This window comes from Saitoella complicata (genome assembly GCF_001661265.1).
Source record: "Saitoella complicata NRRL Y-17804 unplaced genomic scaffold SAICOscaffold_21, whole genome shotgun sequence".
Lineage (NCBI taxonomy): Eukaryota > Fungi > Ascomycota > Saitoellomycetes > Saitoellales > Saitoellaceae > Saitoella > Saitoella complicata.
The window spans coordinates 142,273-167,603 of record NW_017567012.1 but is presented as its reverse complement, the minus strand read 5'-3'; the positions used below and the strand labels follow the sequence as shown (position 1 = coordinate 167,603).

The 25,331-nt window shown below is 52.5% G+C and overlaps 12 protein-coding genes across 12 annotated transcripts; 7 read left to right on the top strand and 5 right to left on the bottom strand.

The window, feature by feature from the left end:
* The first annotated feature begins 130 nt into the window (after positions 1-130).
* On the top strand, positions 131-2,478 carry SAICODRAFT_20904 (uncharacterized protein). Its single transcript, XM_019166348.1, has 3 exons — positions 131-223; positions 278-2,338; positions 2,395-2,478. Exons 1-3 carry the CDS (start codon positions 152-154, stop codon positions 2,437-2,439), a joined length of 2,178 nt encoding a protein of 725 aa, XP_019022308.1. The 5' UTR covers positions 131-151; the 3' UTR covers positions 2,440-2,478.
* SAICODRAFT_31420 (LmbE-like protein) lies at positions 2,472-3,572 on the bottom strand (the record flags this gene model as incomplete). Its single annotated transcript, XM_019167907.1, has 2 exons — positions 2,472-3,420; positions 3,475-3,572. The coding sequence occupies 2 exons, from the start codon at positions 3,570-3,572 to the stop codon at positions 2,604-2,606; spliced, it is 915 nt and encodes a 304-aa protein (XP_019022307.1). The 3' UTR covers positions 2,472-2,603.
* SAICODRAFT_158706 (uncharacterized protein) lies at positions 3,534-5,491 on the top strand. Its single transcript, XM_019165584.1, has 6 exons — positions 3,534-3,770; positions 3,822-3,898; positions 3,954-4,289; positions 4,343-4,473; positions 4,525-4,982; positions 5,040-5,491. The coding sequence occupies exons 1-6, from the start codon at positions 3,686-3,688 to the stop codon at positions 5,339-5,341; spliced, it is 1,389 nt and encodes a 462-aa protein (XP_019022306.1). The 5' UTR covers positions 3,534-3,685; the 3' UTR covers positions 5,342-5,491.
* On the bottom strand, positions 5,368-6,387 carry SAICODRAFT_31419 (UDP-glucose 4-epimerase). The gene has a single exon (XM_019167906.1). The coding sequence runs from the start codon at positions 6,314-6,316 to the stop codon at positions 5,408-5,410; it is 909 nt and encodes a 302-aa protein (XP_019022305.1). The 5' UTR covers positions 6,317-6,387; the 3' UTR covers positions 5,368-5,407.
* Positions 6,388-6,446: 59 nt separating this feature from the next.
* Positions 6,447-8,511, top strand: SAICODRAFT_158556 (kinase-like protein). The gene is made up of 4 exons (XM_019165583.1): positions 6,447-6,530; positions 6,586-8,128; positions 8,186-8,277; positions 8,337-8,511. Exons 1-4 carry the CDS (start codon positions 6,478-6,480, stop codon positions 8,428-8,430), a joined length of 1,782 nt encoding a protein of 593 aa, XP_019022304.1. The 5' UTR covers positions 6,447-6,477; the 3' UTR covers positions 8,431-8,511.
* Positions 8,475-9,348, bottom strand: SAICODRAFT_72797 (Rab5 protein; the record flags this gene model as incomplete). The annotated part of the gene is made up of 3 exons (XM_019170800.1): positions 8,475-9,079; positions 9,142-9,225; positions 9,279-9,348. The coding sequence occupies 3 exons, from the start codon at positions 9,346-9,348 to the stop codon at positions 8,592-8,594; spliced, it is 642 nt and encodes a 213-aa protein (XP_019022303.1). The 3' UTR covers positions 8,475-8,591.
* A 320-nt stretch (positions 9,349-9,668) lies between these two features.
* SAICODRAFT_72796 (UPF0183-domain-containing protein) lies at positions 9,669-11,216 on the top strand (the record flags this gene model as incomplete). The annotated part of the gene is made up of 6 exons (XM_019170799.1): positions 9,669-9,738; positions 9,791-9,879; positions 9,930-10,114; positions 10,175-10,232; positions 10,285-10,518; positions 10,572-11,216. Exons 1-6 carry the CDS (start codon positions 9,687-9,689, stop codon positions 11,214-11,216), a joined length of 1,263 nt encoding a protein of 420 aa, XP_019022302.1. The 5' UTR covers positions 9,669-9,686.
* Positions 11,217-11,366: 150 nt separating this feature from the next.
* Positions 11,367-14,817, top strand: SAICODRAFT_95810 (uncharacterized protein; the record flags this gene model as incomplete). Its single annotated transcript, XM_019172011.1, has 2 exons — positions 11,367-12,787; positions 12,857-14,817. The coding sequence occupies exons 1-2, from the start codon at positions 11,542-11,544 to the stop codon at positions 14,815-14,817; spliced, it is 3,207 nt and encodes a 1,068-aa protein (XP_019022301.1). The 5' UTR covers positions 11,367-11,541.
* Positions 14,818-14,994: 177 nt separating this feature from the next.
* Positions 14,995-19,269, top strand: SAICODRAFT_72794 (uncharacterized protein). Its single transcript, XM_019170798.1, has 3 exons — positions 14,995-15,149; positions 15,208-15,568; positions 15,618-19,269. Exons 1-3 carry the CDS (start codon positions 15,038-15,040, stop codon positions 19,069-19,071), a joined length of 3,927 nt encoding a protein of 1,308 aa, XP_019022300.1. The 5' UTR covers positions 14,995-15,037; the 3' UTR covers positions 19,072-19,269.
* Position 19,270: 1 nt separating this feature from the next.
* SAICODRAFT_60366 (DUF757-domain-containing protein) lies at positions 19,271-19,831 on the bottom strand (the record flags this gene model as incomplete). The annotated part of the gene is made up of 3 exons (XM_019169759.1): positions 19,271-19,350; positions 19,409-19,684; positions 19,738-19,831. 3 exons carry the CDS (start codon positions 19,829-19,831, stop codon positions 19,271-19,273), a joined length of 450 nt encoding a protein of 149 aa, XP_019022299.1.
* Positions 19,832-20,066: 235 nt separating this feature from the next.
* SAICODRAFT_9182 (splicing factor, CC1-like protein) lies at positions 20,067-21,903 on the top strand (the record flags this gene model as incomplete). The annotated part of the gene is made up of 3 exons (XM_019171774.1): positions 20,067-20,162; positions 20,216-20,841; positions 20,898-21,903. 3 exons carry the CDS (start codon positions 20,067-20,069, stop codon positions 21,901-21,903), a joined length of 1,728 nt encoding a protein of 575 aa, XP_019022298.1.
* A 586-nt stretch (positions 21,904-22,489) lies between these two features.
* On the bottom strand, positions 22,490-24,934 carry SAICODRAFT_60307 (uncharacterized protein; the record flags this gene model as incomplete). The annotated part of the gene is made up of 9 exons (XM_019169753.1): positions 22,490-22,628; positions 22,679-23,214; positions 23,264-23,355; positions 23,410-23,452; positions 23,534-23,974; positions 24,038-24,310; positions 24,364-24,552; positions 24,609-24,689; positions 24,743-24,934. 9 exons carry the CDS (start codon positions 24,932-24,934, stop codon positions 22,490-22,492), a joined length of 1,986 nt encoding a protein of 661 aa, XP_019022297.1.
* Positions 24,935-25,331: the final 397 nt, after the last annotated feature.

The window sequence follows — 25,331 nt, the reverse complement described above, 5'->3', positions numbered from 1 at the left end:
CTCTTAATTGTAATGTACAATATGAGAGAAGAGCCAGAATGCTCTCTTTATCCAACTTACTCTGCCCGACCTTTCCCCGGGACCGACGTCGTAAAGTCGGTTCGTGCCTAAGCGCAGCTGGAGAGCAGCAGATACCCCCCCACCACGGAAAATGCTTCGATTGACTTCAATCGCTGCTCCTTCGCGACTCCGAGTCGCAAGGTCTACTCCTGCTGCCGTCAGGGTACGCGTGCCGACTCTCCCCGTCCGGATCGACCCACTGACAGTTCATGTACAGGCATACGCTACTCAAATCCCCGTACCACCAAACCCAGCCGGTGAGCAGAAGGTCCCCGATGTTCCCAAGATCGAGCTCGAGACCACCGCTGCTGGTGATGTTACTATTTCTCAGCCCACCATTGCTACTAGCTCTGCAGTGATCCCGGACGTTTCGTACCCCGAGCAGGACTCCTTCGTGTCCATGGACCGTATTCCTTCGATCCCGGTTGTTTCGCCCGATGTTTGGGCTGCTGCTACTCAGGCTGCCGCTGCTCGTACGGTTAAGCCCACTCCCTCCACAACCATCACTCCCGTCACCCCCACCGGATCGAACCTTCGCTCCGGCCACGCTCTTCCCGCAGAACCCGTCATCAAGACTTCGCCCGTTTCCCCCGTCGCCGAGCCTACGACCGCCCCTGTCCTTCCACCCGTCGGACCCAAGAAGAGCCGTTTCAGCCGTGCTCTCTTCTGGCTCCTGCTTTTGGGATCGACCGGATACGCTGGTGGAATCTACTACTCCCTCCAGAACGACAACTTCTCCGACTTCTTCGCCGAGCACGTCCCCCTTGCCGAGGACATCATCACCTACATCGAGGAGCAGGAGTTCAAGAGGCGATTCCCTAATGCTGGACGTCGTGTTCTTCCGGCGCCTGCGGCTCAGACTTCCGGCAATGTCCCCTCAACTTTCGTCCCCGCTGGTGTCGCGCATGGATCGGACTTAACTAACATGGAGGGTCCTCACCAGGCTGCCACGAAGAAGGCCGGGGAGCAGCAGATTCAGGAGGCGAAGGCCCCTGAGCCTATCAAGCCCACTGAGCCTGTCGTTCCTGTTGCCCCCAAGGTCGAGGAGAAGCAGCCCGAGCCTCCTGTACAGCAGCGACGTCTTCTCGATTTGGAGCCGGCCCCTGCTGCCGCGCCAGCACCTGTCGTGAAGGCTCCCGAGCCCGTTGCTGCTCCTGCTCCTGCCCCTGTCGCCGCTCCCGAGCCCGTCGTCACTAAGCCCAAGCCCACCCCCGTCGACGCCTTCGAGACCGGCTCCCTCGCCGATCCCGTCGTCGGATCCCTCGCTGAAGCTGTCAATGGCGTCATCTCCGCCGCAAACGAAGGCGACGCGGTCGACGCCCTCCGTCCCAACCTCGAAGCCGCGAAAGCCGAGCTCGCAGCCTTGAACACCAAGCTCGCCGAACTCCACAAGGAGGCGGAGGCTGAGCTCGAGCGTCGCTTGACGGAACAAGGAAGGCAGTTTGCTGCGCTTGCTCAAGAGCAGCAGCAGCAGGTTCGGGCCGCGTTTGAGGCTCAGGAGATGCAGTGGCGTGAGCAGTTTGAGCTCGAGAGGGAGAATTTGACAAAGTTGTATACCGAGCGTTTGAACACTGAGCTCAACACCCAAGCTCAGCTTGCTGAGCAGAAGACGCGTAATGAGTTGGTCGAGCAGAACATCGAGATGCAGAGACGCTGGATCCGCGAGATCAAGGCTCGTGTCGAGGAAGAGCGCGGTGGCCGCCTCGGACGTCTCGAAGCGTTGCAGACGAAGGTTAAGCAACTCGAGGCTCTGACGGCTGACTCTGCAGACTTCATTGAGGCGGGTGTGAGGGCGCAGAAGTTGCACGTTGCTGTTCAGGCTGTTAAGGCTGCTGTCGAGGCTCCCCGTCCACGAAGCATCGCGAAGGAGTTGGCGGCGTTGAAGGAGGTTGCTGGGAATGATGAGGTTGTTAAGGCCGCTATTAGCACGATCGATCCCGCGACGTACGAGCGCGGACATGCCTCCATCGCACAACTCGCCGACCGCTTCCAGCTTGTTGCGAACGAAGTCCGTAAAGTCTCTCTCCTCCCCGAGAACGCGGGTGTTGCTGGCCACGCCGCTTCATGGTTGGTATCCAAGTTCATGTTGAGGAAGACTGGCATGCCGGTTGGTAATGATGTCGAGAGTATCCTGGCAAGGGCTGAGACGTATTTGGAGGAGGGAAGTTTGGATCAGGCTGCAAGGGAGATCAACCAGTTGAGGGGATGGCCGAAGAGGTTGGTGAGTGATTGGTTGGAGCAGGCGAGGAGGCATTTGGAGGTGAAGCAGGCTGTTGAGGTATGTCGTCTCCATTCTCTATCTTTACGAGGTGATTACTAACAAAGAGACGATAGGTCATTGAGTTGCAGGCTGTTTTGGAGAGTTTGAACGTTGCATGAGGAGGAGGCAACGTGAGGAGGGTGGTGGTGAAAGAGTGGATGAGTCGATGACACAAACATATATACCACGTCCCATATGGGACAAAAAGGCGTAGATGGACATTCCAGCATATCTAGCCCGTAAATAAAAAGCTTTTCCTTCACCACTTCTCCTCTACAGTAACTCAATCATCCATATCCACTGGGCTCACTCGCCGCAAGTCGTTGAGTACCATGTACCGCGATAGAAAAATCCATCCCCATCTAAACCACACCATCTGTGATTCATGCTTTCGCATCGCGCGTTGGGATTTTATGAGTTGGAGGGGCGAGTTCATGTACACCAACACCCCCCTCGCACGCTCATCCCTCGTATCAATCCCTCGCTTCCTCAATTCGGCTTTGTAGTGCTTCATCTGTCGTCCGAGAGCGAAATTGGCATCGAACAGCGTGAAAGGGGAATCGAATATCCCGGCGTATTTTCGGAAGAAGGATGTTGTGGTTAGGGTATACAGCGATATGGGCGTGTCTTTTCGGGCTGCGCGTTTGTTTGTGGAGGAAGCGTAGGATTTTGCGCCCATGAGGCAGGATTTGTGGTTGGGGTGGGAGGAGATTCCGCGGGTATCGAAGGTGAGGATTACGTCCACCTCGGTTTTTTCGGTGGATAGGTATTTCTGGATTTGTTGGGAGACGACGGTGGGGTCCCAGGTTATGCTCATCGAGTCCTGAAGAGCAGGGTGATCGAGAGACTCGATTTTGCCAGGTTGTACACCGATAGCCTGACACGACTTCTCCAACTCCCTCGCCCGCGTCTTACCCAACCCCGCCGAATTCCCGGTCGACAAGCACAACACACGCACATCATTCCTCGAGCTCGGATTCGTGATTCCGAGCATCGTCGGCGCAAAGAACATTGCTTCATCGTCTGGGTGAGCGATGAGTACCAGGATCTTCTTGCCTTCGAGGACGGGGCGAGAGCGGACGGTGAGGAGGGTGTAGATCCTGGAACTTCAGCATTAGCCAGAACGGTTAAGTTAAGAAAGGTGCCGCAGTTACCATATTAACGCGTAGGCTAGGGCAATTGAGCCCAGAGCACCGAGCATCATTGTGGGTAGTGGGAGGTTGGAGGTGAGCTCGAGGGTGCGCACGGACATCTGGACAGCTGGACAGCTGGACCCCGCACGAAATAAGGTTGGCGAGTCAGGATGCTCCCTGCACAAGCGTTGGTGTACGCGATAACAAACGTCAACAATTGATCAAGGGATAAATGCCATCAGCTCGGCTTCAGGCCGTTCAGGAATTGATCAATGTCCTTGCGAACCATGTACGAGAAGGAACCGTATCGTCAACGAGTACGTCACTCATCCGAGCATACAACCCTGATTCTGACAAGTGTCGAGTAGGTATCCTGCCTCAACTTCAGACCCTAAAAGTCCTTGGTCGTGAACCATCCAACTGCGGTCCAATTTGTGCACAAATCGTGTGCTGCCTGGCCTTCAAATGCAGTTCATCCGAAGCTGACCAGGAGCTCACAGGGTATCTCCACCCTCAAGTCAATCGGCCTCCCTGACGGCCAACCAACTCCATCCTCACTGGAAGCACTACGATGTCTCGCAAACGCACTCCTCCTACATCCACCAGCGCGGGTTACATATGTCGAAGAGGGAGGGATCGAGAACACACTGAAGCGTTATGAGGTTTGGGACTTCATACCACTACCTATTGGGTCAGCTAATTCGTGTCTCGAACAGTCTGCAGACATCGACGAAGAATTCCTTCTCGGCCGGATATTGTTCCTAGTGACAGCAAGTTCGGGACCGGTCATTGGGGAGATGATGGAGAGGGCGGTGGTACAGACTGCCATCGTGAATGTATGTTCTTGTTGCGGGATTTCTTCAAAGTTGTCCGTTAACCAAGTTCATAGCATCTGGAACGAGCATCAGAAACGGACGTCCAGGAACTGCAGATGGCGGCGATGGCGTTAGCGGAGACTCTGAAGTTGTTGTTTAACCTCGCGAAGAACGAGCCAGAAAGGGTATCAACGTTACAAAGGTGGTACTGGATCATTTCTTCTGCGTTTGAGCAACTGCTGACTTGGTATCACAGCACCCTCCCCCCTCTCCTCCGCCTTCTCCGGAACCTACGGCACTCCTCCGGCCCTCCAACCGCTCCACTCTCACACGTTATCGATGCCCTCTTTGGGTTGACACCGTCAGAGGCGGTATATCAGCGTCCTGAAAATGTCAAGAGGATGATCGACATCCTCGACCTCTCCCTTAGGTTAATCGACATCAAGAACCTCGACTCCAACACTTCCGCCACATTAGACAAAGGCCTCACCCCACTCCTCGGGCTGCTCAATAACGTCGCTTCTGGCGCACCTGAAGATATTCGCGAGTATATCAAGTCGAGATTGTTGCCGAGTACGGAAGAGCGCAAGAACCCGCTGGGAAAGGGAGACGGGCTGAATGCGAAGATGATCCAGCTCATGGGTGCGGGAGTCGGAGTGGAGAATGTGAAGGAGTGTGTTGGTGGTCTATTATATGGATTGAGTGACAGCAACGGTAACCTGTTGAGCAATCCCCATAGTTAATTGGGCATGTGACTAACAGGGTTTACAGCTACAAAGTTCATCCAAAACATCGGCTACGGTAACGCCGCCGGATTTCTCCTCAACCACGGTATCGCGACCCCCGCCCTCTCCGACCTCCCTCAATCTTCTTCTGAATCAGTGAACCCGATTACTGGACAACTCGTATCCGAGGAAGAGAAAATCAAGTTGGGGGATATGACAGATGAGGAAAAAGAGAGGGAAGCGGAGAGGTTGTTTGTGTTGTTTGAGAGGTTGAGGAAGACGGGGGTTGTAGATGTGCAGAATCCTATACGGGAGGCTGTTGAGAGCGGGAGGCTTAGCGAAATGTAGTCACCCTAATCTAGACATTCAACAATGGAGATGGAATGATGGGTATATTCTACATCTGCGTAGCCGTTACTGGACGTATTTCCTCCAGTTATGTTCCTCCTTGAATCCCAGGACGTCTCGGATCTTACGATTGGACAGGGGTGCCTCCCACTCGTCCATTTCCCGTGTGATGGGGGTGTTTGGGCATTCCTTTTTCAAATACTCCGCCGTCGGAATCCGTGTTGTGATCGTATCATTTGTTGCGTTGAAAACCTGGAAACCGAGTCCGTCTTTCTTCAAACAAAGATCGCAGATTTGACCTAGGTCCCGTGCATCGATATATGACCACGCATTCCTCTTCCTCGTTTCGGGTTTGTCCAAAAACGAGGGAAAGAGGGTAGCATACTCATGTGGTTCAACCACGTTCCCGATCCGAAGGGCATAAATATCAATCCCAAACCGCCGCGCAAACGTCCTCGCCGTCTTCTCACCACACAATTTCGACAACGCATAAGTATCTTCGGGATCGACATCGTAATCTTCCTCGAGTGGGAATTCGTGGTAGTCGCTATCGCCTTGGGTAAAGCAGACGCCGTAAGTGGTTTCGGATGATGCGATGATAACCTTGGGGATTCCCAGTTTGGCGGCAGCCTCGATGATGTTGTACGTGCTTAGTACGTTTCCGCGGAAGCATTCGTTGTCCGGGACGAGCATATTGCGGGCGTATGCTGCAAAGTGGATCACGGCGTCGACTTTCTCTACTCTTTCCCCTTCGTAGCCGGCCATGTTGAAGTGAGAGGAGAGGGCATTGAAGACTTGTCCGGAATCTGTGAGGTCGGTTTTTAGGGTGTAGACATCTTGGGATAGACCGGTGCCGTCGGGGGTTGGGAGGGGGACAAGGTCGAGGTTGAGAACTTTGTGGCCTTGGGCAAGGAGGTAGGGGATACAGTGGCGGCCCGCTTTTCCTGAGCCGCCGGTGAAGACGATGCGTGCCATGGTGGTGAACTTAGAAGGAACGGATCAATTGGAGTTGGCGATGAAGGTCGAGGTCGAGGTCGACGATGATATTTAAGGTGTGGAGATTTAACCGAGCATGTACGTAATCTCACGTGCACTGAACGAACTGAACTCCAAAAGACGACGTTGAACAAACCACCATGGATGGAATTGGTACCGTAGCTGATCCTCAAGCGAATTCGAACGTTGTTCTGTACGTTTGCTACTTGGTACTGCTGCCATGCAATCTGCTAATAGCTGACGTACAGCCGCGATGAAGCGTCCGGCGCAGTGGTGCTCTATGATCCACTCGCTCGTCAACTTTCCATTTACCAACACCGAGCACCGACACCAAATGGGCCTAATCGTGTAGTCACAAGTCCAGCTCTAGCTGAGAGACCGCCGATACCCCGACACGAGAGCTTTGAACCCTTTGCGTGCCCATATTGTCATCGACCGTTCGAACAAGCACAATCACCCCGCCACACCGACGAAAGAGCACGTCAAACCCGCGCATCATTCATTGATCAAGGCTATTTCAGGCTTTTAGCGACCTCAACCCAAAACACGCCCACGGACTCCCTACCTCCCACGCCTTCCACAACCTCATCACCACGCCGCCCATCCTTCAGCGACGAAGGCTTCAACCAAGGCTACTTCTCCCGCTTCTTTACAATCACCCGCGAACTCGGCCGCGGCGCCCGTGGCGTAGTCCTCCTCGTAACCCATACCCTCATGTCCCTCAACCTCGGCTCCTTCGCCGTCAAGCGCATCCCCATCGGCGAGGACCACGCGCATCTCCTTCAGGTTTTGCATGAGGTTCATTTGTTGAGACGGAGTTTGAGGAATGAGTATTTGGTGCAGTATTATCATGTTTGGATGGAGAGGGGGAGGGTTGGGTTGGGAGGGGGAGTTGTGCCTGTGTTGTATGTGTTGCAGGAGTTTGTGGGGGGTGGGGACTTGGAGGAATACGTTCTCAAAAGGAACCACGTAATGGTGGAGGAGACGATTGAGGAGATCAAAGCTCGACGGAGAAGAAGATCAAAGGGAACCATCACCCCACCACACGAGGAGGATATTCGACCCGATGGCCTAGAACTCCGCGAAATCCTCTCCTTCTTCCACGACATCCTAACCGGCCTCGCCTACCTCCACTCCCACGGCGTCATCCACCACGATCTCAAACCCTCCAACGTCCTCGTCTCCCTCGAAGCCCACCCTTCGGCCATCCCAAAAGTTTTGATCTCGGATTTTGGGGAGGTACAGCTTGTAGGGGAGGGACGGAGTGGCACGGGGTACACGGGTACGCAAGGGTATCGGGCGCCGGAGGTGGCCGTGAGAGGAGGTGAGACGGGGACGGGGAGTGATGTGTATTCGCTGGGCAGGGTTTTACATTTCCTCATTCACGCGGACCCTGAAGTGCCGAAACCTGGCAGAGTGGTGCCGGTGGAGTTGGAGAGGATCATGGACAGGTTATTGGCGGTGAGGCCAGAGGATCGGCCGAGTTGTCAGGAGTTGTTGGAGGTTATGGAGGGCGGGATGGAGGGGGATATTGATGGGCTGAGAGCGCGGTCGCCGAGGGAGAGGGGGAGGAGGGGGAGTCAGGTTGAGGAGTTATCTGACTCGCCAAATACGAGTGTGGAGGAGAAGAGAAACCTGGAGGAGAACGCGGAGGAAGTCTCCGCGCTCGTCCTACGGCCTCCGACAGAGTTGGTCCAAGTTGACGAACAACCCAAACGCCAAACCGCACTCACGCTACCGGGCATACCAAACCCAGCCAACATAGTCCAAGCCGCAGTCTTCTTCCTGAAAGTACCAAAATACGTACGCATCGAGATCAAACTCGTAAGCTAACTTCATTTGGTACAGGTCGCTTCCCTGCTATACCCTTGCTCACCATATACCCCAAGCTCCATGCTTGCATACCCGTTACTGATGCTCAGTGCTACTGATCTCATGCTGTTAGCGAACCCTCGTTCTTTCTTTCTGTTGAGGGGAGATCACTAACGTGATGGAATAGGTGTGATACTCGTTCCTCGATTGTGTTATTTGCTGTTCATGTGTGTGTACTTGGGATGGCTATTAACTTTGATATGATGTGTGCCACTCGTTGATGTTAAAGGGTTTGTGGATCGATGGCACCGTTCTATTACCACATACGACCTGACATAGTCTGAAAACAATACGAAAAAGAATACCAAGGCACCTGCCGAAATCAAAGGAATGAAAATGAAAAAGACCCAAACTCCCCTTGTGATGATCTTCAACCACCGCTTTAACAAGCACACCCACCCTGCTGTGCAGCTTGTCCCCTCGACAAATCTACACCTCTCGCCGGTGCCCCTCCAGCCCGTCCTCTGTTCAAGCTCGCATCCAACGGCAACTTCCTCGCAATCGCCTCAAATAACTCACTCACATTCTCATTACTCTTCGCACTCGTTTCAAAAAACAACAACCCCGCCTCCTTCGCATACGCCGCCGCCTCCTGCGTCGGAACCGCCCTACTCTCATTCAGATCCGCCTTGTTACCCGCGAGTGCAATGATAATTGAGTCAGAAGCTTGCCGTTGGAGTTCCTTTACCCATGATTTTGCCTTGTCGAGGGATGCGGATTGGGTTATGTCGTAGACTACTACTGCGGCTTGGGCGTTGCGGTAGTACATTGGGGCGAGGGATTTGTAGCGTTCTTGGCCGGCTGTGTCCCAGATTTCGAATTTGATTGTGGTTTGGTCGTCTAGTGAGATTGTTTGAGTTAGGAAGGCGGCTGCACGGTGATAAGTTAACATTGGGTGAGGAAGGGACGGGGGCAGGGAGAAGAGGACGGACCTCCAATTGTTGATTCGCGGAACTCTTCGAATTGATCTTTCACGAAACGCAACACCAACGAACTCTTTCCAACTGCTGATTCACCTACACCACTCGTCAGAATGGATCTTGACATGTATAGGGGATGTATGCTATACCCAAAAGCACGAGCTTAAACTGGAAGAACCGGCTCGTAGAGCCAGCTGTGCGAACTTGAGGTTGAGCCATGCTTGATCCGTCAAATGTATTTGCTAGAGGGGATGAATGCCAAGTGGAGCGTACTGTTATTGAGGGTGCTCACTCTCGGCACCGCCTAATGCACGGGCAAGGTCGGAGCTTATCCGGTGACGTTCCGTGTACATGGAAAGCGCTCCAAGAAGCTGGATTAGCATGGCCGTTCCGAAGGTCGTGCTTTCGGGTCCTCTCCCCAAGCAAATCGCTTGTTGTGCACTGGCCGGTGCTCCCGGGTCCGCGTGCACCACCAGTCGACGTCGGCCGCTAGGGGATAAGAAACCCGCGGTGCCGGATAAGCACCAGCCGCCCGCCGTACGTCCATTGTAACCATCATGATCAATCCAACACTACAAGTCATTCCAGGCAGCGCTTTGGGCCAGATCGGTGAATCCTGATGACAGATTGCTCGCGAGTTCTGCTCATGTCTAGTTCACAGCCCTCGACGACTCCCTCTACCACGTCCTCAACCTCCTCCGTGCGGGGCGGAAGTCGTTCTCTGGATTTTCTGTCGTGTATAGCGATGAGGTATATCCGTTGACTCTATGTAGCTGGGCGGCGCTGACCGGGATGTACAGTCACTACATAGCTCACATATCATCGTCAACATCGATATCGGCGTCCGGTTACGGTTCGAAAGTGCGAGCCAGAAGTTACGGTTGATTGAGGTGTTGGATTTCGCTGGGTGTAGGATGACTTATAATGGGGGTGAAGTGAGTCGGTCGGGAAAGCCGTCTTTTAGAAGTGTCTATAAGCTGTTTGGGTAGGTGTGGTAACTCCGGCCAAGATTGGATGACCATACTGACCGTCGCTATACCTACAGACCCACGTATCCGGGGGACTATGATGAGGAGCATGAGCAGTACGTTGTTTCGTGGCCGGTAAGATACGCAGTGCCGTGATGTCGAAATTCGCTGACTTACGATCTTACAGGGTGTCGCCTTTACTTTCCCATTACCAATTCACCTCTACAAGAAAGACCTGGATTTTGTGTCGACGCTTTCGGCGCCGAGTGCGTTGCCTGCGACCGCAATGGCGATATTTCAGGGTTCGAATTGGGGCGAGGCACAGGCGAAGCTGGGGGATATTGTGGGGCGGCCACAGAGTTCGAGTAGTCGATCGAGGGGGAGTCAGAGGTGTGGGGATGTGGAAAGGGTTGTTGTACATGTAAGAAACTCATTCAACCACCAAAGTAAGGCGCGCTGACAAGTTGCTTACAGGTTGGAAGTCATGCCGCGATTGAGACTGGGTTGGATACACCGACATCGACCATTTATTTTGGAAGTTCGACGGTGCAGGATGTCGTTATGGAGCTTGGTCCGCCCGAGGAGGTGTTCAAGAAGTATGATAACCGGATGAATATTCACCGTGTGGATCGGAAGGCGTCGCCATCCTCCTCGCTTGGTGATATCGAGAGCGACGACCATGCCGAAGCTGACTACTTCTACAACTATTTCAAGAATGGGATCGATGTGTTGTTTGATGGGCGGGAGCATGTGGTGAAACAGGTCGTGTTGCATGGGAATTTGCCGGCTGCGTTTGATTTTCAGAGGTGGAGGCGGGTACAGTGGACGGCGCAGATTCCTGACAGGGATGATTGCCATACGGAGGATTCGATTACGTCCGAGATGGAGTTTGGGCAGGTAAAGACGAAGTTGTCGAGGCGGTATGGTGGAGCTGGTGATCCCATGATCTTGAACAGAGGATCCAATTCGCCGACGAGTTCGTGCGAGTTGGTCGGTGACGGTGAAGAGGGGAAGGAGATGTCCAACACTGCGTGGGCGACGACAGAGTTGTATGGATGGCCGAATATGATTTTTGAGGTTTTGAGAGGGAGTGGTATTTCACGATTAACGGTATTCTAAATATATTACAGTGCAACGCGCACAGACGCATGCCTTGCCAATCTCGCGCGAGGAGTTCGACTTTGGACTTCAGAGCGCCCGGACCCCTTACTGAACTGAACTTACACCCCCCTCGAGGACTTAGGACCCCCGCGATATATGAAGAGAAGTTGCTGATCCACTTGAACATATCCCAAACGCCCTCGGACGAGAGAAGCTGGACTGTCCTCGACGAAGAAGCTGTTGCCCTTCATTTTCGACTTCTGTCACTTACGACTACAACTTGCATTCTTATCACCTGGGTTCAAGCCTTGACGGCTGAACAGTACAGTTCACCAGTTTCAATATGAACGACCCGGACGCGCCAATTCCTACGACCTCGTTCTCTCGAGCAAATACCCATCTACGAAGAGTCAAAACTCTCACTCGACCCGAACGTCAAGAACCGCAGACACCATTGGTTCATGCCCCACTCCCTGAATCCCGCTGGGATGCTTGGAGAATTTTCTGTCGAATCGTCACGCTTTGGGCACCGAATTGGAGCTTGAGTGCGTGTGGGCGGATGAAGACACCTGCTGTTAGGCAAGCTTGGAGGGAGAAAGTCACATTGTGTCTGTTGGCTGTGTTGATGTGGGGTGTGGTTGGGTTTTATACGGTCGGTATGAGACCGTTGCTGTGTCCCGTCAACAACCGTGACGGAGCGCAAAATTACATCCATTTTGATGGAGCGGGGCAGACGCTCGGCATCAAGGGGTGGCAATTCAATGTTTCCCAGGCGCTGATCCCGGCGAGTGGACCCAATTTCTATACTCTCGCGAATCAGCATTCAGGACAGGATATCACGCCGTTCTTTATTCAGAATGCTCCAGAGAGTTGTGGGAACTTGACGGCGGCGGCGAGTAATTTGACCATGTGTTTTGATGATAACGGATATGGGGGGTGTCCGTTGTATCGTCTCAGCAACTTCTCTCTCACATACACTTACCAGTTGTACAACACTTCGAAGAAGGTTGGGTTTGATTGGGATCAGATTCAGCTGCTTACCAACGCGGTGGTGCTGAACGGCAAAGTCCTCAACTTCGATCCGTACATGAACATGTACCCCGACCCCCTCGAAAACGACCCCGTCGACGAGGCCATCAGGATGGTTCTACGCGCCGGGCGAGAGAAGGGCGGACGCGACGTTACACGACTCTTCTACTCCCACACCGCCCTCAAAAAGAACATCGAGTGCTTGCAGGACAAGTACATCGAAGGCTACATCGAGAAATCTCCAGGTTGTTTGGCGTCGGATGTGGTGTTGTATGTGACGCTCATTGTGATTTTATTGTTGGTTCTGGCGAGGTTTTTCATGGCATGTATCTTTTCGTGGTTTTTGAGTCATCGGCTTGCGAGGACGCCGAAGACTGCGGCGAATATGGGTGGGGTGGGAGCTGCGGGTTCTTTGAGTCCGACGAGTTCGAGTCGAACGGCGGTTGGGAGTGGGAGTATGAACTCGAGGCGGAAGGATGGGTACGATCAGACGAGTGTGATGGAGTTGCAGCCGTCGCCTACACGGAGGGATTTGCTTTCTCCTTCGCCTACGCGCGAGGGTACGCCATTTAACTTTGTCACCCCCGCCGTCTCGACCGATTCGCTTCCGATCTACGAGAATGGTTCAGCGCCCAACGCTCTCGTTAGGCAACCTTCTCACATCGGTGTCCACGACCTTTCTACCCAGCCTTATACACTCCTTCTTGTTACGGCGTACTCTGAGGGTGAAGGCGGTCTTCGCAACACCATTTCTTCTCTCGCTGAGACTGCTTACTCTGATGAGCGTAAGCTCATCTTTATTGTCTGTGATGGATATGTCACAGGAAAGGGTGAGAAGTTGAGCACCCCCGACATTGTCTTGAGTATGATTGAGCGTGACGACGGCCCTTATGGAGAGCCTAGCCCTATGAGTTATATCTCCATCGGACCTGGTGAGAAGGCTGTGAACAAGGCCAAGGTGTATACTGGGCACTATACTGCGTCAAAGGGTCATCGTACGCCGGTTATCGTGGTTATCAAGTCTGGTGCTACGCATAAGGAGGAGACTACGGCTGCGAAGCCCGGAAACCGTGGTAAGCGTGATGGTCAGCTCATCTTGATGAACTTCATGGCGCGTGTGTTGTATAATGATCGTATGACTGCTTTGGATTACGATTTGTTCAGGAAGTGTCAGTATTTGATGAAGACCACCCCGGACAACTTTGAGCTCGTTCTTATGGTCGATGCGGATACGCGTGTTTACCAGGACTCGTTGAAGCTCATGAGTAATGCCATGCAGAACGATGATCTTATCATGGGGTTGTGTGGTGAGACGCGTATTGCGAATAAGACCGAGACCTGGGTTACCATGATTCAGGTCTTTGAGTATTACATCTCGCATCACTTGTCGAAGGGGTTCGAGTCGGTGTTTGGTGGTGTCACCTGTTTGCCGGGATGTTTCTCGATGTATCGTCTTAAGGCACCCAAGCTTGATTTCGATGGATCAAGGGTTTATGTTCCGGTTCTTGCTAAGCCGGAAATTGTGCAGGAGTATGGGATCAATGAGAGTCAGGTTGTGTCGCTTCACCAGAAGAATTTGTTGCTTCTTGGTGAGGACCGGTTCTTGACTACGTTGATGTTGCGCAACTTCCCGCACAGAAAGATGGTATTTGTACCGCAGGCTGTTTGTGTCACCGTTGTGCCGCACACGATGTCTATGTTGCTGTCGCAGCGTCGTCGTTGGATTAACTCGACAATTCACAATCTGTTTGAGTTGGTGCGTGTTCGGAATCTTTGTGGCACGTTCTGCTTTTCGATGCAGTTCGTTGTGTTCACGGATTTGATCGGAACGATTGTGTTGCCTTGCGCTATTGCTCTTACGATCTATCTTCTTGTTCAGATTGGAATGAGGCCGCCCCAGGACTTCGCGGATGCGATCCCGATCCTTATGTTGGGTATTGTGCTGGGATTACCCGCTATTCTCATCCTGATCACCACCCGACGTGTTGTTTATGTCCTGTGGATGCTTGTCTACATTCTTGCGCTCCCTATCTGGAACTTCTTGCTTCCAGTATACAGCTTGCTCAAGCAGGATGACTTTAGTTGGGGTAACACGCGTAAAGTTGCTGGCGAGAAGAAGGGTGGAGGGCACGAGGACGTGGTTGGAGAGTCTTTGGCTGCCAGTGTACCGCAAAAGTTGTGGGAGGAGTGGCAGAGGGGATACTTGCGCAAGGTGAAGCGCGAAAACGACAGGGCTCGCCGCCTTGCCAGTATGTACGGAACTGTCGGGCCTGCTACCGCTGACGGTTTCATCAGGCCGCAGAGCAGCGCTCCGGGATTCATGCCCAGACCGTCGTCGCCCATGTACCAGGGTTATGGCCCTGACGAAACCATGTCGACTCATACCTACGACGAGTCGTTCGTGGAGAAGGATGCAGATGATGTGGTTGAGGAGCAGGACGTGTCTTATTACGATGATGATATGGAGGAGAGCATGCTATCGCCAAAAAGCGATCTCGGTATCGAGAACCACGGTATTTTCGCACCAGATGCTGGCATTAGAAGTCCTGGACCATTGGACCCGAAGCCTAGAGATTCTTGGTTCCGTTAGGTCCACTTAGCTAGCTTTCGAACAATTTAGAAGACAATCTCAAGGTTTCCATTCAAATGCAATAATTCCCATTTCTTCCGTTAATTGAACCCTGATTAATTACTACTCCAAATCTGGTATCTCGTTTATGTACGCGCTAAACGCGTTTTGAAGGAACGGGTCTCGACACGATACGAGCAGCTCTACAGCATTGCGAAAGGCCTCTGGTGGATCTGGATGGATGACTGGGGCCAAGGACATTCCTGTAGCAGCATCGCCTGAGTTACCGAAGACCACTCCTCTTTCCAAATTCGCATCAGCTCGCAAAACGGTTGTCTGGAGCCCACTGCCAGGTATGCACGCTTCACCAGTGATCTATGCTGTTTCAGCTGCTGATCTGGCTATGTACAGAACTTCACAAACCCTCTGTTGACTCCTCGCCGTCTCGTCTCACTGTACAGACGCCCAGCCGTTCGATTCTCAAGACCACCGCCGCCCGGGTCCTCGATTACTCCACCAACATTACGGCCTCGCCTACACCCAATGCTAGCCAAACACCGTTTGTTGTGATGTTGGAATCGTTTACCCAAGCATTGGCTGGCGAGGATAGGGTTCAGAAGCTCGACGCGTATCAGACGTTTTCATACACGCTGCGAGGATATGAGAGTATCCCTGACCTACCAGCATTGATCGCCAAGTTGCCGACGTTGGCGAAGTGTATTCGACGAGATATCACAGCACAGGATGAGAATGGGAACGTGGACTTTCAACTGTAAGAAGACTTGCGCATGTGCTCTGCTCAATGCTAACTTGCATTACAGTACATCATATGCTCTGAAAGCAGTTGCATTCATGCTATGGCATAGTGAAATTGCGAACGCATTTAGCCCGATAGATGCCAGCTTTTTCATTACTAATTCGTTGAACGTGCTCTCTGGTGACAAAGTTTCGAAACAAACAGCCAACCTTCATCTCTGGCTGCTGGGTTCACAGAAACTGCCGCCGAACATCATCACTCCGGTCATTGCGGATCAAATCATGACCGCTGCGTTAAACATCAGGATTCAGTCTGTGTCAACCGCTCAGGAGCGTCTTGCTGTACTCAGCCGACTTTTGAACCAGAGCCCATCTGTCGTTTCAGCACGTGCTAATGACTTCCTGATCGTGATCATCGGTGGTATGCTTGATGCGACCAGCATGGTGAGAGCAAAAGCATTGAGTTGTGCCATTGAGGTGGTGAAGACCTTGGGTCGAGACAAGGCTGTATCCCGTGCGACTGCGTCTTTCATGAAAAGAGTCGCCCAGGATGGTCGGAGCATGCTTGAGATCGTCATTCAACGGTGCCAAGAGATCATGGCGGAGGAGAAGAACGGCGTGTTTGTAGCGGAAGCTTGGGGAGTCATCCTGTTGCTTCGCGGAGATGCCCCGAAATGGGACAAAATCAACGACTACCTAAAAGTGATACAGCCATGTTTCAACCATGTGGGCGCTGCTACGAAGATTGCGGCGCAGTCGGCGTGGGTTAAACTTATTCATGCCTTCGGGATGGACGGGCTTGCCAGCTCTCAGCGTCGTATTGCCCTCATATGTCAGCCCATCAAGCTCGTTCTAAGCGGAAGGAACGGACCGCAAGTCAAACAGGCGGCAGTCAATACCACCTGTGCTCTATTGTATGCAGCGTTGCGACCTAACGCTGATGCGGAACAGATGACTGCTGTATGGGATCAAATCGTCAATCCTCTCGTTTGCCCGGAAATGTTGGTACATGAGCAAACTTGCGCTACGGCATGCAAGATTCTTGTGTCGTTGCTTGATCCAGAACCAACGAAGACCTGGAGGGAGGATCGTTTGCTTGAGGGTGAGGTGGATCCTGCGGAACTTCCAAGGTTTGAGCCGAAGTGGATCCGGAATAACAGCAGAAAGGTGGCAGAAGTTGTGGATAAGGTATTGCAGACTGTCAAGGTTGCTAAGCCAGGCGATCAGTGGGTACCTGGACCTGTCGATGGACAGAACATTGGTGTACTTACCCAAAGTGCTATGAGTGTCTTCATCGCGTTTGCCAAAGCATTGGGTGCAGCTGGCCGTAAAGAAATTCTGGTATCGGCTGAGACCATGGAATCTGTGGCCACGCTGATGTGGCTCCTGGAGCGGGTATGGACTTCTGATGACTACCAAAGCAGTGTCATTCCCGAAGGTGAACAGGCCATCGCGTCCAACACGCGCGTTCAACGATTTATCCTTCTTGCCACTGCCTCGGTGCAATCGTTAGGTACTAAGACATTCACAGACAAAGTGCTTTCTTTCACTGAAGGTGCTTTTCCCGCCCCGGCGCCCACTCCTTCAATGCATCCAGGAGCAACGAACAACGTAGGTGCCGATTCAGGATCAATGACCCGGAGTCCTTTCAAGCATCTTGTTCTCTTCTTCTTGCGACCTCCGGTGAACATGCAGCCTAATGAAGTTTCTGCCGCTGCTCTGAGGGTTTTGCTGGATATCATCAGCACCGCCCAAGGTAGCCCGCGCAAAGCGCTCACATTGTTGGGCAGCTTGCTCGACCTGTTCGACATGTCAAGGGACAGAAGGGAAGCCGAGTGCTACGCTTGGATCGCTATAACATCTGCCATGGATATCATCTTGAGTCGGGAGGAACCAGTAAAAGGCACGATGAGTCCGTCTGCACGGGTGCTCGACGACTCTCAGAATGGAGTCGAGTATCAGTCTGTCATGAGAGTTCTAGAGTGGGCTGTCCATTATGGTGAACCCGTTTGTGTGGATACGTGGAGCCGCTTGTGCGTCGTCTTCAGAGACCAGCTTACGAAGGAACATAACGAAATGGCTGCTGCCGCGGCCATAACCGTTCCACTTACGGATGCTCTGTTGCATGATTCAAAACTTCCAAACGAGACGTTGCTTGAGTATGCTGAGGTTATGCTCGTGCACGCCCGCTTCATCACTCCCACAGCGGCGAGCATGGATGTGTCAGGAACCGGTCTTCTAAAGGCATTGATCAAGAAGAACGCCCCGAAAGTCCAAGAATCGCTGGTGAACCTGGCGGCGGGTGTACTTAGTCGTCATTCCAGTTTCGCAGACAAGGTCCCTTCGGATACACTCCTTAAGAGAACAGCGGCGTTCGTGCACGCTTTCCCACGCGAACACGCCATTGCGTTTCTGGAAGCTCTCCAACCCGGCATCGAACATTGGGTTAATGGTGCCGCCAAAGACAATATGGACTTGCTGAACATGTTGTGGGGTGCTGTAATGGAAGCGATTTCGTCTGCTCCTGCCCACGATTCTCAAACACTTTCCAGGGTTTCACGTTTCTTCCAGATGGGATTCAGGTCTGCAAACCCTTTGATTAAGAAGGTGGCCCTTGAAACCTGGGTGAAGACGTACGATGGGCAAGAAGGATTGCAGTATCCCGAAGATCTAGTACAAACTTTCAAAGAAGTGCTGGAGAACAGTAGCCTTCAGGCTCCGCACGATCCTTCATCTACCGCCGATAACGCGGCGAAGGAACAAATCGAAGAGGTTGTCAAAGAAGGCAACGCTGAAGAGATTGAGGAAGTTGTTGTGAAGCGAGTGGTTGTAGAACACGTTGTGGAGTCACAAGACGAAGCAATGGTTGACGCACCGCCGGTGGAGGACACCCTAACAACTACCAGCAATGAATTGGAGCAGGGCGTACAACCTTCTGTCCTCCAATTACTGCAGCAGATTGACAGTTCGCCTGCACAACCATCATCCGCCTCGAAGAGCGCTCTGAAGCGTAAGAGAAAGAGGATGGCCGCCTTGGCAGCTGTGCAAGAAAAGCAGAGTGGCAACGATTCCGTTGACGACTCGGCTACTGAGCAACCAAGGGTCGTACCCGTTCTGAAACCTCGATTGGACGCTGAACCTATGAGCGATGATTTCTCGGAGCAGAACTCACCGTCAAGGCTTCGAAGCAAGCGTAGGAGGACCACCGACCTTCGCAAGCAAGCAGCTTCTTCGGCGCCGCAAACTTCAGGCAGCGTAAGCCGTGCATCTGTCGACGGCGATGGTAGTAAGACAGATAGAATACCCGTGGATCCTGCAGTGCCTGGGACCGAGATCGCCGAGCGTGTGCCAGAAGATGACACTGTGGCAGACAGTATTCTGGAACAATTCCAAGCCACAATCACAAATATGGAGGAAAATGTACAACATTTGGATCAAGAGGGCATCTACAAACTTGAGGGCATGCTGGTCAGCCTCCAACAAAAGCTCTGGCAACGAAGACGAGATTTCATAGGATGAAGAGTCGACAGCGAAAGAGGATGAGATACCCCGTATACGTACGGCATCCCGGCGTTTGATATTTGGTTTCTTTTGTGCATTCTGCATGGACAATCATAGTCATTTAGGAGGTATTATATCGAGTTATTATTTTGTGTGATTTCATCGCATATCGTAGTATCGTACACCGCGTCTCCTCGTCAGTGAACGACATCTTGCTCTATTTCTTCTGGCAGATCCAGTCGTTCAGGCCAGCCCGGTTACGGAGGATCTCGATAGCGAAGAACTGCATTCGGGGAACTGAAACCGATTGTTAGCACAACGATCACTTCTCAGACTTGACGGTGACAGGACGTACCGAAAATGGTGGTGTGCTCCTCGTACTCAGCCTTAGCGTCTGTTCTCAGCAAAGTACCAAAGTTGTAGTCATCAACCAATTTCTCGTACTTCATCAAGAATGGTCTCCACTTGTTCTTTCCAGCGTGCGACTTCATCTCGTTCTCATCGATCGTGGCACCGTTGGAGGCAACGAGGTCAGGGAAGACTTCCTTGAGGTGCTCGATGATCTCGTCATCGAGTCTGGTGAGCTTGAGCTGGGATCCGGGCATCTTCTCGAGGATGTTCCAGTAGACCTCTGGTGGGTACACGTTAGTCGACAGTTTGGAGGGATCACCGGGAAGGACATACGGGCATGCTCGATCGCCTTGACGGCGAACTGCTTCTCGATCTCCTCGAGGTTGTCTGCGGTCTCAGCGTCGAACTTCTTCTGCTCGGTAGCCATTCTGCGAATTCTTTTCGTCTTACGTCGGTTGCTCATCCCGTCGTAAAAACACAGCGCCGGCTGTACGTGGCCCCTGGCTATACAGGCTGAGCATCTTGTACGGCAAAACTCTCCACCAGAAGCAGCATCACCTCCAACACTCAACATCGGACGGACGTTTTACGTCGATCGAGTCATTATACCTGTACGGCCTACTTGAGATCTCTCTCCTCTCGCGATCCACTTAATCTGACTTATGTCCTCCGGAGGATTCGACGTCGAAGCCCTGGTCGAGGCTCCCTTCAAGAACGACGAAGTCAAGAATGGGACCCCTGATGTTGTTGTTGCTGATGTAAGTTTTGCTGGCGGCTATGGGTGGGACGAAGCTGATGGGAATATGTTTAGAAACCTCGCGATGTAGACCGCGAACGTGAACGAGCGAGTAGTCGCCACTCGCAATCCTCCTCCTCTCGACGCCGTGAACGCTCTTCGAGTAGACACTCCTCTCACCGCTCCTCCCGCCGTCGCTCCTCCCGCTCTCGCGACCGTGGTGACCGTGGTGACAGACGTGATAGGGAGCGTTCTCGTGACCGTGGTGGTGATAGATACCGTTCTTCGTCTTCCCGTTATGACGACCGCGACAAAAATGATAGGCGTGGCGCCGACACCTATCGCAGTTCTGACCGTGATAGGGATTCGAGACGCGACAACGACCGACGTGACCGCGACCGCTACGATGGCCGCGACAGCCGGTACGACGGTGATCGCCGCTCCTACCCACGCTCCGAACCACGACGTGACGACCGCCCTACCTCTGATTCAAGGCGCCGTTCTCGCTCCCCTGCTGCGGACAGGAATCGCGATGACCGCCCAAAACTGACTGAAGAACAACGTGATAGACGTACCGTTTTCGTCCAGCAATTGGCAGCGCGCCTCCGGACGAAGGAGTTGATGGAGTTTTTCGAGAAGGGCGCTGGGCCGGTTCAGGAGGCGCAGATTGTTAAGGATAGGATAAGTGGGCGGTCGAAGGGGTAAGTCTCTTCCTCGTTTCAGTATGGCAAGGGGCGTATGCTGACAAGTGTTAAAGAGTTGGCTATGTCGAATTCAAAGACGAAGCAACGGTCCCAAAAGCAATCAACCTAACCGGCCAAAAACTCCTCGGAATCCCAATCATCGCACAACTAACCGAAGCCGAAAAAAACCGCCAAGCCAAAACTGAAGGCAACGCAGCCCGTCCCTCCGAAATTCCGTTTCATCGTCTCTATGTCGGTAACATCCATTTCTCGCTCACGGAGGAGGATTTGAGGACGGTGTTTGAGCCGTTTGGGGAGTTGGAGTTTGTGCAGTTGCAGAAGGAGCACGATACAGGTCGTTCGCGGGGGTACGGGTTCGTGCAGTATCAAGAACCGTCATCGGCGCGTGACGCGCTCGAGAAGATGAATGGGTTTGAGCTCGCTGGTAGACCTATTCGTGTGGGGCTCGGGAATGATAAGTTTACGCCTGAGAGTACCGCGGCGGCATTAGCGAGATTCTCGACGTATGCGAGTGCCTATGTACCGAGGGATACCCGTGGACGCGGGGGTGAGAAGATTGGTGGTGGGGGAGGGAATGTCGGGGGGTTGGATGACAGTGATGCGGTAGGTGTTTCGTTCAGTAATATTTCGAGGGATGCGTTGATGAGAAAATTGGCGCGTGAGGAAGATTCTGGTCAAGAGAATGGGGGGAAGGGACAAGTTGAGGCTGCATCGGGCGTGGTTTCGGCGGCGAGGCCGGCACCGGAGGTCATGGCGAGCCGCTGCGTCTTACTCAAAAACATGTTCGACCCAGCCGAAGAATCAGGCGAGAACTGGCAACAAGAACTCGCCGAAGACGTCAAATCCGAATGTGAATCGAAATTCGGCAAAGTTGTCCACATACATGTCGAGGACTCCGTTCGGCCTGGTGAGATTTATGTCAAGTTTGAGACGGTGGGGGCTGGGGAACGAGCGATTCTAGGGTTGAATGGGAGGTTTTTTGGGGGGAGGACGGTGGCGGTGAGTCCGGTTATTGATGCTGTTTACCATGCAAGGTTTGGGAGGGCGAAGGCTCTCTAGAACTTAAGCTTGTGGTGAGTATAGTCAATCGTTTACTTTTTCATTCAAATGTTCATGTTGCAGTTGTTTTGACAGTCTAATTAGTTCAATGGAAAAGTCTTGTACGGTTATCTCTCGACCCTTCTTATGCACTGTTCATTCTCTTCTGCATCTTTCGTCTTCACTTCCTCGGCGTTGCTCGTCGAGGTATGTATATGTTAAACGTTCTGCACATGCGCTGAAGGTTATGAGGATGCTGGTAGCTGCCGGGTTCGAGCAAAAATACCACGCCATCAGCTGGTACGTCCTCGATTTTTTCATGGCCAGAAAGGGTTAACTGCTAAGCTACCTTCCATATCGGATGAAGCCGTTGATCCACGGGTCTACCTTTCCTCACGAACGCCGTCAACATCTTCACGCAGGGCACTCATTAATACGATGTAAAGTACATGTTCGTTTTAAGCAAACGATTGAGACGACGAAAACCGGGTTTTTCTAGATTTATCAGGATCTAAGAACAAAACAAATCATATTATTTTCGCCATGCTATATCATACATCGGGTATCACAACAATCGTACGGCCAACCATATCCATCGATACCCAACCTATTTCAGAGTCCTGTCAAGGTTAAAGGCTGTACTAATACAAGCCATGTGCGTGAAAGCCTGAGGGAAGTTTCCAAGCGACTCTCCCGAACGAGCAATTTCCTCAGAGTACAGCGCAAGATGATTGGAGTATCCGACCCTATGTTCCCACGGTTAGCTTGTTCGACGAAGACTCCAAAGGTGACATACATATCCTCAAACATAACAACCGACTTCTCCAAGAGCTTGCTATCGTACTTTCCAGCACGACTCAAAGCCTCGACGAGCCAGAACGTGCACATCGAGAAACTTCCCTCCCGCCCACCGACACCGTCTTCGGCTTCCAAATGGTTGTATCTGAACACGAGACCGTTGGAGGTAAGTCCTCCCTTCTCCGGGGGCTTAAGAATCTGGTTCATCGTGCTCAAAAACCTCGGATCGCAAGGGGAGATGAAGAACACGAGCGGCATGATCAACACCGCAGAATCAACAGTATCCGGACTTTGGTAGCTTTGGATGAAGCACTGTTTCTCCTCGTTCCATCCCTTTGTCATGACCTCTTCGTAGATCGTGTCACGTACACGACGCCATTTGTCAAAGTCGGGACATGGGAGGGAGCGTTTCTCCGCGAGGCGCATACCACGGTCGAGGGCGACCCAGAGCATGATCTTGGAGTAGGTGAACTGTTGCTTTTTGGATCTGACTTCCCAGATGGACATGTCGTCCCGCTGCCAGTTGTCGCAGACCTGTACATCGATGAGCGTTTTTCCAAATGAGAGATCATACTAGACGTACCCAGTTGCACAGCTCCCGAACATAGCACCACATCGTCCAGCTAACGGGCTTTCCATACTTATTGTAAAGGTAAATACTATCCATCAATTCACCTGTAGGAATGTGTCAGTGAACGGCTTAGCCGCATAGAGGCCAACAACTCTCACCATAAATATCCAACTGCAAATGATCCGCCGCCCCATTTCCAATCTGCATTCCCATGTTAGCTCTTCTTCCATCCTCATACGAACAATACTCCGCTCCATCCATGGACGCATTGACTCTTCTTACCCGAACAGGCGTACTCCCACGGTATCCCTCTAAGTGATCAAGCTCGATCTCCTCAAGATCGGATTCACCGCGGATAGAGTACATGATATTAATCGAACCGTCAGGATTACGGTTCTTCAGGCGTTCTTCGATCCAGTGCATGAAGTCGTCGGCTTCTTGGGCGTAGCCAAGGCGGAGGAAGGCGTAGATTGCGAAAGAGGAGTCGCGGATCCAGACGTAGCGGTAATCCCAGTTGCGGGTGCCGCCGAAATCTTCGGGGAGGGAGAAGGTTGGGGCTGCCACGATTGCGCCGGTTGGTTCGTAGGTAAGGAGTTTGAGGGTGATTGCGGAGCGTGTGACGAGGTGGTCGTAGCGGCCGCGGTACTTTGAACGAGTCACCCATTTGAACCAGTAGGCGGTCGTAGCTCTCTGGAGGTTGTCGATAAACTCCGAAGTCAGCTTCTCTTGGGTCATCGAGTAAGCAACGGCCTTCTCCACATTGCTCTTCGGCTCAAGCTTGTGCACTTCTTGCATGGTCTGCTTCGAGCGGAAGACGAAAGAAACGGCCTGTCCCTCCTTCAGAGTAAAATTAGCTACAACACCAGCTCCCTTCATGCCGACGCTTGACCGATCCTCAATCTTGAACTCCAACTTGGGCATATCCTCTGCCTCGCCGTTCTCGACGACGTAAAGAAGCTCAAGGTCAAGCTTAGCGTCCTTGGAAGAAAACAAAACTGTTGGGTTTTCATGATCTTCGCCATCACATGTGATCTTTGTCTCGTGTGTCGCACGCGCATACTGAGTTCACTCGTCAGTCAGAGCTCCTCATCCCAGGTTCTTGATCTACGCACGTCAAAAGCCGGGAAACACTCCATGTGGTAAGTCATCTCCCCACGGACACAGTCGGCTCTTCTGATTAACCAAGGGAACAGAGGCGCACTGGAGAACTTGGGATCGGGGCGAGGGAAGAAGTCGGTGATCGTACCGACACCTTCCTCGGAGAGGAACTTGGTGCTGAGGATAGCGTTCGAAGGGAGGTACTGCACCGTCCGTGAGAAACTAGCACAGTATGTGTGGGGCTTTGGGTATAGTGTACCTGCTGCTTGCTCGTGGTCTCAATGGTTGGCATGATAGAGAAATGACCGCCTTTCTTGCAGTCGAGCATACGACAAAAGATCTGTACGTTGTTGTCAGCGATCACGAACGTGTAATCAATTTCCACAACCATACACTGGGCGAATCAAACTCCGGAAAGCACATCATATCCACACTTCCATCCAAACTGACTAGAGCGCACGTCCGAAGGTTCCCGATCAAACCATAGTCGTCGATCGGGAGGTACCCTTTGGCCTCATCGCGTTTGCTTGTCGAGTTTCCTGTTACTCTTCCGAGAGATTCAGCGTAAGAGACGAGTCCTGCCATTGTGCTTCATGAACCGGAGTGTACCTTGACGACATCTTTTTCTTTGAACTGGGCATAGGAGGAGATCACCGATCAGCCGAGGTGTCCTGTGAGGAGAGATAAGAGGATAGGAATGGCTAACAGTTATGAGAGGACGTTAATCCCTTAATAAGCTGCTGACGGAGATATTTGATGAAAGGTGTCTTGGTGTTGTCGTTGAAGATAAGAGGGCCGGGCTTCAAGTAAGCTCGTCCATCATGTCAGATCGATGCACCGGCCCGTCTGCTGGTGACATCATCGACGTGATACTCCGATGGGTTGCGCACTAGGGAGCTTTTCTTTCAGAGTCATTTGAAAGAATCGACACTTGACCTCTGTTCCCCACTGGCGAGAGCTGCACTCATCAGCACCCCCTGCT